The sequence below is a fragment of the Pantherophis guttatus genome, chromosome 5 (genome assembly GCF_059756535.1).
Source record: "Pantherophis guttatus breed Tessera chromosome 5, ASM5975653v1, whole genome shotgun sequence".
Taxonomy (NCBI): Eukaryota; Metazoa; Chordata; class Lepidosauria; order Squamata; family Colubridae; genus Pantherophis; species Pantherophis guttatus.
Genome location: NC_142067.1, coordinates 45,884,859 through 45,902,184, shown reverse-complemented (window position 1 = coordinate 45,902,184; position 17,326 = coordinate 45,884,859). Strand labels below are relative to the sequence as shown.

Here is a 17,326-nt window from a genome sequence, read left to right as displayed (position 1 = left end):
ACATTGATTCCATTCAAACCCTGATTGTCTCAAACCATAAAGGCTTTTATTCAACCTCCAACAATCAGTGTGGTTTTGTGTTTCAACTCCTAAATATTATTTCTCCTGTAGAGGAACGAACCACGTTGTTTAACACATGGTTAGCACACATAACAGTCTCACCCCATAAATTTTCAGGCAAACCAGAATCTGCCAACATTGTTCTAGTCATGGCTTGTAATGTCTGACCTCGTCTCTAAATATATGAATTATGCTGTGGTCTGTACGGAGCAGACCGTTTATGCTGGATCCCTGCATTCTGCAAAAACTTTTTCAACCTTTGGTTGGTAAATTCTGTACCATTATCAGTCACTAAGCATTTAACCTTAAATTTCTGTTTCCTTTCCACAAAACGTAGCCAGTTGTTAATATGTTGGAATGTTTCACTTTTTGTTTTCATTAGATAACAGAATCCGTATCTTGAATAATGGTCTACTATGCTCAGAATATAGCAGGCACCTCCTATGCTAGGTTTCTTGGGTCCAATTAGGTCTACAAACACTACCTCTAATGGATTTCTGGTTTTAAAACCATTAACACGGTTTGCTGGTGTAACCCTACTTTTCTGCTGACTACAGGCATTGCAATTTAGATATTTACTACATGCTTGTAGTTTTATCCCTTCAGATAACTGAACTGTTTTCTTTAACATCCTGAAATTTAAATGCCCAAGTCTCCTGTGTAACAGATGAATACATTCATCATGTGGTTTAACATTCTTATAAACAGACTTAGATTTAGCCATCAATACTGGGTTATCCCTTAAAATAAATAAATCATTTTCTAAACTTCCAGTAACAACTTTGCCATCTTTCTCAATAAAACACTTATCATTTTTAAATGTTACTGTAAACCCAAATTGCAATAATGATTTAACAGATAATAAATTGAATTTTAACCCAGGAATATATAACATAGGCAATGGTTCATTGCTAAATGACCAACGAGCAACACCCTCTCCAGCTACCTTAACCTTCCAGCCATTTGCTAGTTTTACATGTTGGTTACTCTTCTCCATTTTAACAAAAATTTTCTATTTCTAGAAATTGATTGAGAAGCACCACTGTCAACAACCCAACAATCCTGGTTAACATCAGTAGTTGAACTGGATATAGCTAAATTACAACCCTTCTTGGGTCTAGTATTGTTCCTAAGAGGCATTTTCTTATTCTTACAATACTTAGCTATATGCCCTTTAGCCCCACAAGCAAACAGCGTTTTACAAAATAGGCAGTTGAGTACATTTTTTCTTCTTTTGGTTGTTGCACTCTCAACTGATCCCTTTCTTGTCTTCTTTTGGATTCTTCCAATAACCTACCAGTTATGCCAGCCAATGTCAGTTCCTCTCTGGACAAAATGTCTAACGAAGAAACATAGTCATCATAGCTATCGTCTAATGAAGAAAACATTATATAAACTTGTTGTAGTTCTGAGAAAATAAGTTCCTTTTCATGCAGCTCCTGGAAAATTCTGATCATGGATTCCAAATGAGCCATCATATCTCCACCTTTAAGAAGACGTTGTTTAAATAATCTCCTTGTGAGATAAATATGAGCACCCACAGAGTCACGAACATATAGTCTCTTCAACTTGGTCCAACACCTAGCAGCACCTTCGCCACGAATATGGACAAGCTGCTGGTCACCCAGTGTTAGTCCAATAATGCAAAGAGCTCATTCATTGTCTCTGTTAAACTTGGCTATTTTCCTCTCATCTTCCTCATCAGCAGGATCCCATGCTGTTACATCCGGTGGATTATTAACTATGTCCCACAGTCCTTCTCTATGCAGAAGTAGAGTACATTTTGCAGACCAGGATACATAGTTTGTTCCATTCAGCCGGGTTATCATGGAAAAATTTACTGCTTGTTCTAGTGCCATCTTCACTTGGATTGTATATCACAAACACAGTTTGTTCTATTCACATTAACTCTCAGTTTAGCTATTAACAATCCTAGTTAGTTCTGGTTGTCTCTGGGCCCATAACCAATGTTAAGGATATTGTTGTTGTGTTACCAACCAGCAGAGTGTTTGCACAAGGAACCGTTGCTGAGAGCAATGAATAAGAGTTATGCAAACTGGTTTATCAAAAGCTTACTTTATAGTAGATAAACAGTCTCATAGTCTTTAAACAAATTCCAAGTCTTTGCCAGTAAATCAGTCCAGTAGTTACAGAATCTTCTTACTCAACAGTAGTTGGTTAGAATAACAAACTCACTCTGGTTCACAAACCATGATGGTTGCAGATCCATCCAACGATGATTAGCAGATAACTCCTCTCAATGGTAGCTTATCATAGCAGCTTCATCATCAAATGGCAGCATATCATAGCAGCAACTGAACATGTTACAATACCTTGCTTAAATACTCTCACAACCAGTCATTACCTAATTACAGCATGTCTCAGCATTAAAGTCACCTAATACATTTACAGATTAAAGTTACAGTACACTTATATTGCCTGGACAACTGTTAGGCTCAAACCATATCCTAACAGTGTTGTAGGGCATCATAGAACCAGTCAACTTCATCCTCTTCAGCACCAATGGTTGGGGCATAGACTTGGATTACTGTGATGTTGAATGGTTTGCCTTGGATTCGAACTGAGATTATTCTATCATTTTGGGGATTGTATCCCAGATTTTCCTACTCTTTTATTGACTATGAAGGCTACTCCATTTCTTCTGAGGGTTTGCTGCCCGCAGTAGTATACCTGATGGTCTTCTGAATTAAATTCATCCATTCCTGTCCATTTTAGTTCACTGATTCCTAAAATGTCGATGTTCAGTCTTGTCATTTCTTGTTTTTGACCATATCCAGCTTGCCTTGATTCATGGACTTGCATTCCAGGTTCCTATGGAGTATAGATTTTTACAGCATTGGACTTTCCTTTCACCACCAGATACATCCACAGCTGAGTGTCCTTTCAGCTTTGACCCAGTGACTTCATTCTGGCGCTACTAGCACTAGCCCTCTGCTCTTCCCCAGAGCATATTGGAAACCTTCGGATCTGAGGGGCTCATCTTCCAGCGTCATATCTTTTTGTCTTTTGGTACTGTCCCTGGGGTTTCCATGGCAAAGATACTGGAGTGGATACTGCCATTTCCTTCTCCAGTGGAACACGTTTTGTCAGAGCTCTCTGCTATGACCTGTCCATTTTCGGTGACCCTGTGTGGTATAGCTCATAGCTTCATTGAGCTACTCAAGCCCCTTTGCCACGACAAGGCAGTAATCCATGAAGGAGTTAAAGAATAATGTTATTATTATTATTATTAAATAATAATTATTTTATAATTATAATATATATTAATATATTAGTGGACTAAAATGAATATATTAAAATGTGTGAGTATATATATATGTGTGTCTATATGTATGTATGTATGTATATGTATATATACAGTTCTTTATTGAACTTATTAATAAATAATAAGTTCAATAAAGGACATATTCATGAGAAAAAACAAAATAATTACCAGCCACCAATCCAGACAATAATCAAAATATATAACATCACAAACAAGGGTGATCCATTCACCCAATCAGGACTATTATTCAAGGTGTTTCAAACTGCTTATTAGGGTGGGACCCATAAGATTTCAGGGGCACCTTATTTCAAAGAGCAGGTAGCATTGAAAGAAGACAAATTTCCTGAGTCCCAAAATATTATGTTTTTTAATCCTGCCCTAGTGGGCAGGAATTGTAAAACACAGCCAGTCCCTCAAATAACCAAATCTTTTACCAGGTAGAGCTTTAATAAACAGTAACTTGAATTGTACTGTGAAGCGCATTTGCAACCGGTGCAGCTTAGAAAACAGAGGTGACATGGAGCACACTAAGGCAAGCTGTCACTGCTCATATCACTTGCATTCTGGAGTTTGAAGTTTTTGGATGCATATAGTTCACATTGCATAATCAAGCTATGAGATGACAAGGGCAGAAGTTACAAGTTTATAAAAAATGTTTAAACATTATTTCAATTTTATTTTTTTTAGTAAAAAGGTGTTTTTTTTTACTTTCATTTATTTGTAAAGTTCCTTATGCAGCAAATATGTGATGTTTTTTTTAAAAATCCACACAAGTGCAGTAAGGCTTATAATTTTTTTTTCTTTTCAACTATGAATGTGGATGGACAGTTGGTTGATAGCAAAATGTTTATCTAAATCTAAATACACTTTACAATAAATTATGTTATTCCCAAGTAAGCCAGTAACTATAGGCTTTAAATTAATATTTAAAATATTAATGGAAAACATGCTTCTTGCTACAAATTTCTACAAACATAGAAATTTCATATGTCTATGTTGCATTACACTGATATCCATTTATATATTTCTAAATTTACCATTGCCTTACAAGATAGCAATATGTATTTTTGACCTTAGCTTGTAAGGGAAGTAATCCCAATTTTAAAATTATCTAAAACACTACATTAATGTGCTTATCTCTCTTCAAAGAAGGGTGTTAAATGGAGGAATTGTATATTCCCCCCCTTTATTAGATGGTATCGTGTTTTCCCGAAAATAAGACATGTCTGGATAATAAGCCCAATCAGGCTTTTCAGCGCATGCGATGATATTGTCCACCCCTGCAAAATAATCCCCCCCACCAACTACTTACACGCATGGGCAGTCGGTCCCGCCATTTCCTCTGGTTGCCGTGCAACCAAAAGGCCGGGGAGGAAGGGGGGTTCATGCCCTCCCCTCCCTGTTCTTTGCACCGGCCAAGTGGCCCAACATGTCCCACCCCACCCCAATGGCAACAGCAGCCTGGCTGCTTCCCTTCCCCGCTGTCTCTTTATTTAGAGAGGTGGCAGATGGGGCTGGGAGAAGCAAGATGCGTGGAGCGAGAAGTGGCTCCTCTTGCCCTCTCTTCTCCCCCCCTCGCTAGGCATGGCAGGGCTCCTTCCCCTTGCTTAGCCACCCACCCCCTTTAGGGATGCAATTTGGGGGTGGCAGGTGGATCAGGCAAGAAGCGGGACGCAGGTCTTACCTTTCAATCTCCATTGCTTTCCTCACCGTTGCTTTCCTCACCGTTGTGTCCAGGGAAACCCGCTGTAAAAGAAAACCTTACGAGTTCAAGAAGTTTGATTGAACTCGCGAGAAAGTTTTCTTTTACAGTGTGTTTCCCTGGACACAATGGTGAGGAACATAACAGAGCTGGAAAGGTAAGATGTGCATTCCGCTTCTCACCCGCCCTACCTGCCACCCCCAAAGTGCATCCCTAAAGGGGGCAGATGGCTAAGCGAGGGGCAGGAGCCCTGTCATGTCCAGCGAGGGGGGAGAAGAGATGGCAAGGGGAGCCAGGTCTTGCTCCACGTGTCTTGCTTCTCCCTGCCCCACCTGCCACCCCTCTTGATAAAGAGATGGCAGGGAAGGGAAGCAGCTGTTGCTATTGGGGTGGGGTGGGACGTGTTGGGCTGCTCAGCCAGCGCGAAGAACAGAGAGATGAGGTGTTGGCAGTGACAGGACATCCAGTCCCATGCTCGTCGCCTCCACTCCAAAAATAATAAGACCGCCCGTTAATAAGGCCAATCCCTTATTTGGGGTGGGGGGGGTTTCAAAAGAAAATATGACCCTGTCTTATTTTTGGGAAAACACAGTAGATATAAGCTAGCAAACACACTGCTGATCTCCACTCTGAATGACACATGGCCACACACAAGAGATGTTTACAAACACATTGGTTTTCAGGTAATTGTATTATAAAGTGATACTTCAGTACTCAACTGCTTTGAAATTAATCCAGTTTGGTGCTCAACACATTTTGATGTGAAAATTTTGTACTCATCGTTTATTTGGTACTCAACACACAAGCTACAACTTGTAGATGTTGGCTGCCTTGTGACTCACTACATTATTCTTTATTGGAAAAAAAATGGTACTCATCATTTTTGGTACACATCACACTTCCCAGAACCAATTAATGATGAGTACTGAGGTACCATTGTACTGGAGAGACTCCTATGAAGTTGCTTCAGTACAAACAGAAAATAGTTTAAGCAAGGCATATATATACTAGGTAGGGATTACTAACTAGTAAGGATACTATTGGTATCCAAGATTTTTTAAAAAAATTCTAAAATGTTTTAATGCCAATGATTTCTAATAAAGTTTCAAAAGAGTAAAGTAGACCTATTTCTGTACAAGGATCTGCTTTATGATTAGTCGTTTTAAGGGAAGAAGGGTATATAGTAATCAATGTTTATATAACTCTATTTTTTTCACATACTATCGTCATCTTTATTAAAAGAGCAATTATTTCTAGTCTCCCAAATGTCTGTTGAATTCATTCTACAACTTCTCACTTTCATAGGAAATGAATAGTCCCACAAATGTAAAAATTCAAATTAGTAATGGGTGAAAAAATAATCTGATTTTCAATGCGAAATTGAACTTTATTTATATAGACCAACCTTAAATGCATTGCATGGAAGAATGTGCATATGATTTTATAAATACAGTATTTATGAGGAAGATACTATAATGTTCGCATGTGTTTTTTTTTTGTTTTTTTTAATTTGATTTATATGCCGCCCTTCTCCGGAGACTCAGGGCGGCTTACAGTGCGTTAAGCAATAGCCTTCATACTTTTGTATATTTATACAAAGTCAGCTTATTGCCCCCACAAACTGGGTCCTCATTTAACCTACCTTAGAAAGGATGGAAGGCTGAGTCAACCTTGAGCCTTGGAGAGATTCGAACCAGCAGTAAATTGCAGGCAGCTGTGTTAATAACAGGGTGCTTTAAACCACTGTAGTACCAAGGCTTTGGTACTTTGGTGTTGTATAAATTAATTCAGAATTAATCTTTGGTGAATTCTGTGGGACATGCTTACATACAGAATGACTATGACTATTTCATTTATGAAAATTATGAGTTTTAAAAATGGCTTACTGATTATTTTTTCTTTGTCATTAGGATCTCGTCTTCGCCAGGAAGACTTTCCTCCACGAATAGTAGAGCATCCATCTGATGTTATTGTTTCTAAAGGAGAGCCTACAACTTTGAACTGCAAGGCTGAAGGAAGACCAACTCCCATTATTGAGTGGTACAAAGATGGAGAGCGTGTGGAGACTGACAAAGATGACCCCCGTTCACATCGCATGTTGCTTCCTAGTGGATCTTTATTTTTCCTAAGAATTGTACATGGACGCAGGAGTAAACCAGATGAAGGAAGTTATGTTTGTGTTGCCAGGAACTATCTGGGGGAAGCTGTGAGTCGTAATGCATCTCTGGAAGTAGCATGTAAGTAATTCTAAACAACATCCAGACATCATGAAATATTTTGAATCATAGTGGAGAAATGTGTACTTTCCACTATGCATTCCTAACTTTATTAATGTTATCCCAGTGGTGGGTTTCTACCGGTTCGCCCCGGTTCAGGCAAACCTGTAGTGGTGGCAGCGGGAGGCTCTGCCCAGATGTCATGACAGACACTCTGTGCATGTGCAGAAGCGCCGCATGCATGCGCAGAAGCACTACATGCATGCGCAGAAGCACTACATGCATGCGCAGAAGTGCTACATGCATGCATGCGCTGCTGGTTCCAAACCAGTAGCGAAGGTAAGAGGACCCCACTACTGTGTTATCTGTAAAGTTTATGGGACTTTTAAAAGAAAATATGCTTATTGTTTTGTTCATTGATACAACTTCGTTAATGATGTAGTCATGCCTAACCATTTATGCTAAGATACCAGTTGGTATTCTATTCTATTTTGCTAGTGGGAATTATTACTGTTTTAGCAAATGTTTCATGAACAATGTTTTTTATGCTTTTAATGTCACTTTAGCTCTTCAAATAAATTACAATTTTTTAATAACTATAAACTATTTGTATTAATAAATCAAATATCCTTGTGATAATCTTACTTTCTTTTGCAAGTGTATTTAATGTCCATTTATAGTTAGCTATAATGAAATAATACCATAACAGTTTACAGAAATTACAGCATTTGCTTCTGTAACAATGGGCTATGAATATTTTGTTATCTTAACATGATTAGATCTCTTTTTATGCAACTGTAAATTGCTAAATAGAAGTGAAATGATCATAAAAAATATATTGAAAAAGATATAGAGACAGAATTTGAATTTCATGTATAAGGTCTCTGCTTTGAAAGACTAGAGACAAGTCCTAATCTGCCTGACATTGCTTCTGATCTAGGCAGAGTTGGTTGTAGCACCAGAGATAGCAGCTGTAGCCCCAGCTGTTAAATTTGAGATAGCAGCTTGATCTATTGACCACTGCAAGAGAGGCTCTGGTCTAAATGAAAATTCATGAAAAATTGATGAAGTCCTGAGATTATTTTTTTTTTCCTTTCCTTTTTCAGTACTATGCTACTCTAGTGAGAAAAGATTAAATGAGGTGTTGAATGTTTTAGCTGCAAGGAGGTTGTAGTTCAGAGGTCAGAAGTCACAAAGAAACTGATCATTTTCACTGTACCCTTTGGTTTAAATAAACCAGATCATTTATTAACTGGCTATGTATGTATGTATGTGTGTATATGTGTGCGTATATTTATACGTATATGTACATATGTACAAGTGTGGGTGGGTGTGTTTCCAATTTATTAATCTTTCCCAGAACTTTCCAAGAATTGATGTTGACAAAAATAATGATTGTATTCTAATTATTAACTTAGAAAAGAGAAGCAAGATTGAAATCTGAAACTGAAAGTAGTACTTTAGTTAACATATTCCAAAATGTTTTTGTATCATTTGTGGTCTTATTATTTGTGTATTATTTGAAATAGTAACATTTGAATTATTTCTTTAAAACCTAAAGTATATTTAACATTTTTATTTGTAAGAATTATTTGAGAATTTAGCAATAATTCTAAAACATAAACCAGGTATTTCAACCCAGTATCTCTAACTTTGATTAACATCCACCTAGTTTATAATAAGGATTAGATTCTAAGATTTATCTAAATAATACAAATTGTATCTAACCAATTTCAATGCAAATCACAGTTATCTTGATTAAATGCTCATAAAATTATAGGATCAGTTTAGAATAACATTTATTTAGCAATTAAAGGATTGATTTTCTCTAAAAGTACATTTTTTCTCAGATTTGGAATGTAAACAATTTTATATCTGATTTTTTTAAAAAAGAAAAAAATATTGTAAACAGTCCAGGCCCAAAGAGTCACATGGTTTGCAACACAAGCTGTATTAAGAATTATGAACTCTTGCCATTACATATAGTCTTCAACTTAACTACCACAATTGGGACCAAAATTTTGCTCACTAAGGGATGCAGTCATAAAGCAAGATGTCATGTGATGACATTGCTTAGAGACCACAATCTTAGTAATGCTAATTGCCATCATTAAGTAAATTTTACCAGCCAACAACCCACCTAATTCATGCCATTGTGGGCTTGGTCCCTCCCACCCTGATCTTCAGTATGGTAAAAGATTGACTCAAAATCCTGCCACCTGTCTATATCACCCTATCTGTCCTATTAGTTTCCATATACCCTATCTTTGTGTCATACTTCTGGGCCCTAAAAACTGGTTTTGGTTGTTATCACTTCCTGCACATTTCTAAGAAAAATAATGGATATTTTAAGGACTTGAGAACTATTATGTTCACAACCCTACATGCTTTGCAACATCTTTTTACTTTACACTGCATAGCTCAGACAGGTTCTGTGTTCAGTCACTTTAATTTTTATTTGCCATGTTGAGTATATGAGATGCTATGAGCAAAGAGAGATAAAAAAATATTGAAAGCTAGAAAATCTGTGACTTTATGGGACAAAACAGAAAATATTTAAAATATTTAAGTCATGATTAACAATAATTCCATGTCATTTAATAGTGATATAAAAGTACTCTATTCTTTGCTTTCATCCTAAATATTAACAGCTATTAGACATTTGTTTTTTCCAACCTCAAATACTGTAAAATAATTCTTTTTCTTAGTTCAATTTCTGCAAACTTTTTATGACATCATTTAATCAGGATTGTCTGTCAGTAACTGGTTCTTTTGATTACTTGTAAGTTCATGCTTGTGTCATCAGTGATAATTTATAGTCTTCTGTCAGCTTTTTTTTTTCAGTTGCTTTTCATTTTTCCAACTGTCAGGATGTGCAGTAATACTTGTCTTCACATTTATGCATCTAAAATATTTAAACATTTGTTTCATTTTAGTGCTTCCAGATGGTATTTTGCTTTTACTTCAACTGATATCTAATGATTTGTGTCTGAAGGTGTTCTCAGCCATTTACTCTAGTACCATAATTTGAAACAATTGATTTTTCTTTATTCAGCCATTCTGATGAACCAGCTTTGGCAACTGGGAAAACCGTGGCCTTGACAATATACACTTTTATGGCAGAGTGATACCTCTGTACTTTAAGATTTGTCTAATTCTGTTGTAGTCTTTTTTCCAAATAGTAGCCATTTCTTTATTTCATCTCTATGGTCACTATCCCTGTGAGTTTTGAAGTTGACAATATAGACTTCTATTACTTCTACTGCATTTCTATTCATGGTGTTGACATTGCCTATTGACATAATCTTATATTTGTTTTTAAAAATGCAAATATTTTGCCCTCCCACTTTCAATAAGAGATTTCTTCCTTGCTTCCAGGTTTCAGAGTGGTTTTATTAGCATATCCAAGGTTTTGTTCCACAGATTAATTCAAATTTCTATTTTTTCTAGAAATGAAGATACAGTACATGCATTTCTACATATAAGCCAAAGAAACAAATCAACAGTATGAATCTTTGGAACGTTCTTTTTTCTCTTTTGATCTATTGTGTTGATAAATATTCTGTTTGTTTCTTTGTGGTCACCATAAAATTCTTCAATAGGCAAATGAGTTGATCTGGTACTCATGCTATTAAGACCTATCGTCAATTCATTGTAGTGTACGTAGTTAGAAACGTTTTTATAATCAATAAAACAGTACTTGAGCATTATTTTGTTAGTATGTGAGAGAAGTGCAGCTGTTTGATAATCTGAATATTCTTTATGTCTGCCTTTTCTTTGAGACATAGCAGAATATATATTGATTTTTTCCAATCCCTTGGCTGTTGCTTTCAAAGCACTTGTATAATCTTATATTTTATCAACTGCAACTTTCTTGTTAGCAGTATTTTCTTGGGTCCACTTAACCTCACTTTCTTTAATTCTTTGCTGTAGTTGAGTTTTCAGTCCATCGTATCTATTCTTGATTTAGGAATCAATGTACAATTTTTCTTCATTGTTTCATCAATTTTATACCTTATCTAATCTGCATCATTTAATTTTTGTAATTTATGAAAAAAACAACCCTAAACTAGTGTCTCCTTAATTATAAACCTCCATTTCTAGGTCTTATTTATTTTGATATAATCCTTTCTTCCCATTTCCTCTTCTGTAGAATTCAGAATTTAGTTGGACTAATTTGGCTTGTCTTGCTTTTTTTTGTCTTTTTTAGCTATTTGCAACCTGTCAACATGCAACCATTTTGCCTTCCTTTGTTTTCTTCTAGATTTTTTTAGCAGTCTAGAATATGTTAGGAACTCTGTAATTTATTAAAACTGACCTTACCTTCACTACATTTTATTGCTGATGTCATATTTTGTTAATCAGATGATTCTGCTTTTAGTTTAGTTACAATTTTGAGCTCAGACAGCACAGGGAATAATTTTTACTAACGGAACACATGTTCCTTATATTTGTTTTCAGATTACATAATTTGGTATATCTAGTATATCCATCTGCAAAATTGTCTTTTAGTAGACGGAAGAAGATATTTACTATAGACCCGTGATGGCGAACCTATTACACGGGTACCACAGGTGGCACGCGTAGCCATATCAGTGGGCACACCAGCTCAGTTCTGGCGCGCATGATATTTTGGGCCTCCTGGGCCCACCAGAAGTAGGGAAACTGGCTATTTCCTGCCTCCAGAGGGCGTGGGGAGGTGGGGAACGCCTGTTTTTCTTTCTCACCTGGCTCCAGATCCTCTCTATGCATCTGGGGCAGGTGAAAACACCCTTCCCCACTCCCTCGGAGGTCTTCCAGAGACCCAAAACAGCCCGTTTCCCAACTTCCGGTTGGACAGGAAGTGACGTTTTCTGCTGTCCCCAGTCTCCAGAGCCTCTCTAGGATTGCAGTTGGGCCTGCAATACTTGCTGATGTCATAAATCCATCTTGTTTTAGGTCTCTTTTGTGGAATCCATTCTATGACTCCCTTAGTCCACCTGCCATCAATTCTTCTTGCTTTGTGATCAGCCCATTTCCATTACAATTCTTATACTCTGTTGATGATATCGTATACTTTTGTTTTTTCTCTAATCCATGTGCAGATCTTTCTGTCTTGTCTTCTGATGCTGAGCATGTATCTTTCCATGGCTCTTTGTGCCACTTGTAGCTTTTCTATAGATTGTGAGGCTAGTGGCATATGTTAGAACACTGATAGAAGACTTTACTCTTCAGGCATAGGGTGGGAGGGTCTTAACAATTACGTTTAGCTTGCCAAATGCCTGCCTACCTGCATTCGGCAGGCAGGTTTAGAATATTACAATGTAATTTTAGACAGGAATATTAAAATTGTCTGCTGTGAAGAATATTGAAAGTTGCTTTGTATCTTCTTTTTTATTTATTTTTTTCATTTTTTTTCCTGTCCTTTACTTTGCTTGTTATCCTTTTCTAGTTTTTTTCTAGGCCTAAGCAAGTAGTATTGACAGTCTACTGTCAAATCTATCTGTCAGATTTTGGTAATTTTTTTTTTCCAGTGTAGATAATGTATTTCATATTGAATGAGATGGACAAATGAGGTTCTCCAAATGGATTTGTTTCACCCAAAATCTTAGATGAAATAATCTTGCCTGGCCGTCAAAGCAGGGGTGAAATCTAAATTTTTTTACTACCGGTTCTGTGAGCGTGGCTTAATTAGTGGGTGTGGCCTGGTGGTAAGGTGACTGGGTGGGCGTGGCCAAGTCAATGTCACTTCTTTGCCCTTTTTTAACCTTTAACCACTTTACACACACACAACACAACACAACACAACTGGCTCACCCACAATGTAAAAACAGCTGTGCTAGACCCAAAATGGCCCCTGCAACAAGCAGGAACGTCACACAGCCACAAAAAGCCCAAAAAACCAATTTTCACACTTTACACACACACAACACAACTGGCTCACCCACAATGTAAAAGCAGCTGTGCTAGACTCAAAATGGCCCCGCAACAAGCAGGAACCTCACACAGATCCAAAAAGCCCCAAAAAACAACTTTCACACTTTACACACACACAATACAACACAACTGGCTCACCCACAATGTAAAAGCAGCTGTGCTAGACCCAAAATGGCCCCTGCAACAAGCAGGAACCTCACACAGCCACAAAAAGCCCAAAAAACCAACTTTCACACTTCACACACACAAAATTCCACATACAGCTTTGTGAGATTTTGTGTGTTTGTGTAGTTAGAGTGAAACACTACAGAAACACACTAAATCTCAGAAAGCTGCACAAATATTTTATTTTATTTTATTTTTATTTTTATATAAAAGCAGCTGAATTTAAAACTTCCTAAACTTTAAATGGCTAGGTCTAAAAAAAGAATAACTAAAAAACTCCCCAATTAACTATTTTTTTTAAAGCTCCCAAAGGGGAAAAAAAACTTACCCAATAGAACAGGGGTCTCCAACCTTGGCAACTTTAAGACTTGTGGACTTCAACTCCCAGAATTCCTCAGCCAGCTTTGCTGGGAGTTGAAGTCCACAAGTCTAGGCAGGAAGGCAGGCAGGCAGAAGGAGCTGCTCACCGATGAGCTTGATTGCAGGCAGAGAGATTCAGTTGCTTGCTGATGTATGGATTGCGATCGTCATGCGATCAGCAGCTAAGGTAAGCAAGCTGGAGGCTGCGAGTGGGGGGGAGAAAAAAAGAAACTTTTTTTCTTTTACATGGCTCTGGCGATCCAAGCTGAGTTGCCTTATTAGTAGGCAACTCAGCTGGGATCGTCAGAGCTTGGCTGGTCAGAGCCATTCAAAAGGAAAAGAAGGCTCTGATGATCGCGGGGCTCAGCTGGGCATGGGGGGCTGGGACAGGGATTTCTGCTACCGGTTCTCCGAACTGCCTGCCACCATCGCTACCTACTCGCCCGAGCCGGTCTGAACTGGGAGCATTTCACCCCTGTGTCAAAGGATCTATAGTCTAAAAATTATTAATATGGTAATGGCAATAGAATTCAAGTATGGAATGTGTGCTATTGATTTTAAGAATTTTGTTTGTATTTATTCAAGGAATTGAGGAATTTTGTAAGCACATATCTGAGATTCATATTGCACTATTCCAAGAACCTTGGCTTTGAATACTTTAATTGCTGCAGAGACAAACTTGTCAAAAGGCAGAGTGGTTATCTTCAAAGATACTTTTGAGCTTTTGTAGCTAACTCTCTTATTTGATGATCCCAGCATATGGATGAGTGGAAATGAATACTTAGGAATTTGAATGAGGTATCTGTCTTTAATTGTCCAGCTTCATGGATTATCAGACTGTCTTCTGAAAAAGATGAGAACTTACATTTTTTGGAAGTTTATTTTTAACTTTTTTCTATCACAGTAAGTTGAAAGCTCTTTGAGATCTCCATATAGCCCAGTTTTTAACTTGAAAAATATAATTAATCATCGGCTTATCAAAGAATAAAGCTTAGATCATGGGTGAAGAATGGGGGATAGAAATCTGGATCGGCAAGAATTTCAACATTATAACTAGTGTTAATCATTTGGTTAAACCATAGGGGAATATGTCAAAATAAAGCAATCAAAATAAAGTAAGATATATTAACACCTGAGGTAATGAGAGTTGCTGATTTTCAAAGCCTGTTTTACCAATAATAGTATGATAGTTAAGATATGATAGTATGATAGAAAACAGGAGACTATGAGCTGTAGTGCCATTTTAGGTTTGAAAAGTGGCACTAGAACTCTTAGGTGACTTTGGGCAAGTCACTCTTTCTCAGCCCAACCCACCTCATGGGGTTTTTGTTGTGTGGAAAACTGGAGAAGGAGTGTTATGTACAGTGGTGGATTCCTCCCGGTTCGGTCCGGTTCGGCCGAGTCAGTAGCGGCGACGATATGATGTCACCGAACCGGTTCTCCCCCCACCCTCCCCCCCATGTTATTCTTACCTTTTATTTGGTCCCACCCCCAATCTATTGCTGCCTCCTGAGTCCCAGCTGATGACTAGAGGGAAAAAAAACTGTTTAAACTCTTGCCACGGGGTTTCAAAGGGCCGTCCTACAGCTGATCAGTGTTAAAAGCAAACAAATGAGTCGGGTCGTAAGTGCGAGGACTGGTTGTAAGTGTGAGGACCTTCCAGAAATGACTCTGACCAGCTAGCCATGCCCACCTAGTCACATGACCTCCAAGCCACACCCACAAAATAAGCCACGCCCACAGAACCGGTAGTAAAAAAATTTAGAACCCACCCCTGGTTATGTATATTTATCCCCTTGGATTATAATAATATAATAGTAATAAAGGTGGGATTAAAAAGTAATAACTTTTATTAATTAAATAAATTAAAAAGTTAGGGTTATTAAGAAAATTACCCAGTATAGAACACAACAAAGAAATGTTGTTCCAATGGCTAAGCATTATTTGTGAATCTTTATTGGCAAAATTGCTACTGACATTCCTGATTTGTTGTTAGGGTTCTGATTTAGTTTATCCTTTCTTTTTATTCATTGCACTCCGGTTATTAAATCCTTTGGATTTTAGAAGAACCAGTCAGTGAAAATACATTTTTTTTTTGGCTTTAATTTATATGCCGCCCTTCTCTGGAGACTCAGGGCGGCTTACAGTGCGTTAAGCAATAGCCTTCATACTTTTGTGTATTTATACAAAGTCAGCTTATTGCCCCCACAATCTGGCTCCTCATTTTACCTACCTTTGAAAGGATGGAAGGCTGAGTCAACCTTGAGCCTGGTGAGATTTGAACTTGCAGTAATTGCAAGCAACAGATGTTAATAACAGTGCTGCTTGCAATTACTGCAAGTTCAACGTTTCCTTCTGCTAAAGTATTCTGAAGTGAAGAATTCCCTTAATCATAACCTCAGAATTGTTACTGTCATTTTCTGACTCTCTTTGACCCTCTGTCCACACTGGGACCAGAAGTGAAATATTTCTTTGCCAATTCTACTTTAAAAAAGAAAAAAGAATGGCTATTTGTAATTTTAAATCAAGACCTAAAATAAGAAGTTGGTTTTTATACATCTATTTACATATTTATTCCCAGTAATTGATGGAAAGAATTGTCTTCCATATGCTGATGCATACTTCAAAAATGAAGTTTATAGTATTGCTATCTGACAGAAATTAATGAAACTCATTATCAGGATTGTAACCGGACGTGCTAAATGACTCATTGAGATGGGCTAAAAATAATGTCAAAATATATACAAAATATTACCAAAATAAAAACAACCATAATAAAAGAGGAGAAGGACAAATATTGCAAAGGGCCTGGAATGTAATAAACATAATGGCTCAGACATTTTTCACAAGTATTAGGCCACACATTCCCCATCTTGTAGCTGTGTATTTGATTTTGGTTTCCAGCATGAATTAGTTGGGGTGGGTGATGGTTTGTAATTAGAAAACATGTCAGCTTTTCTTGACACAAAACACATGTTTGATCAGAGACACAATAGGTCACCTTCCCTTACCTGCAAGGTAACTGTAAGAAAATATTACAGATTTTATAGAACTTGGGATGAGATGAGATGTGATGAGGTAAAACCATGAATGGAATGGAATGGAAATTTAAGATTGTTTTACTCATGGGCTAAAATGACACAAAGACAGTATTCTGGGGCTGTAGAGAAAGGCAGTCTCACAATACTGTGGGACTGTAGAGAAAGTTAGGCACTATCAGGGCATAATTATGCTATGTTAAAGAACTAGCAGAAACAGAGCTTTGATTTTGATCTTTAAATTTTGCTGATTGATAGTTTTGTTTACATCTCTCTTGCTATGTATGTATATGAGGCATAAAAAATAGAATGAACAAACATTGTCAACTATTTTTTTTTATCAGCTACCTTAGAGTCCTCAGTTGAGATGACCTCTGAAGTGAGTGGTATAGTGAGTGATGTAGTTAATGAGATCAAATGACTTTATGACCTCAACCCCTTGTGGCCTTAGCTCTCCTCATCCATCTTCTTGGACCAACTGATTGTGAGGCATCTGGGGAAACAGGATTAAACAAGTGTGAACAAACAAGTTCAAGAGCGTCTGTTCCCGCCTTAACTCAGGACAGTAGAAAAAACACTAATC

The 17,326-nt window shown here is 37.4% G+C and overlaps 1 protein-coding gene across 18 annotated transcripts in view; it reads left to right on the top strand.

Moving 5' to 3' along the window:
* Positions 1-17,326, top strand: part of ROBO2 (roundabout guidance receptor 2) — a 727,272-nt gene that overhangs the window by 369,162 nt on the left and 340,784 nt on the right. For all 18 annotated transcript variants that reach the window (XM_087895020.1, XM_034421511.3, XM_060686344.2 and 15 more), the window contains exon 2: positions 6,959-7,285. In XM_087895020.1, coding sequence (XP_087751146.1) covers positions 6,959-7,285 — 327 coding nt within the window. The remainder of the gene's footprint in view (positions 1-6,958; positions 7,286-17,326) is intronic.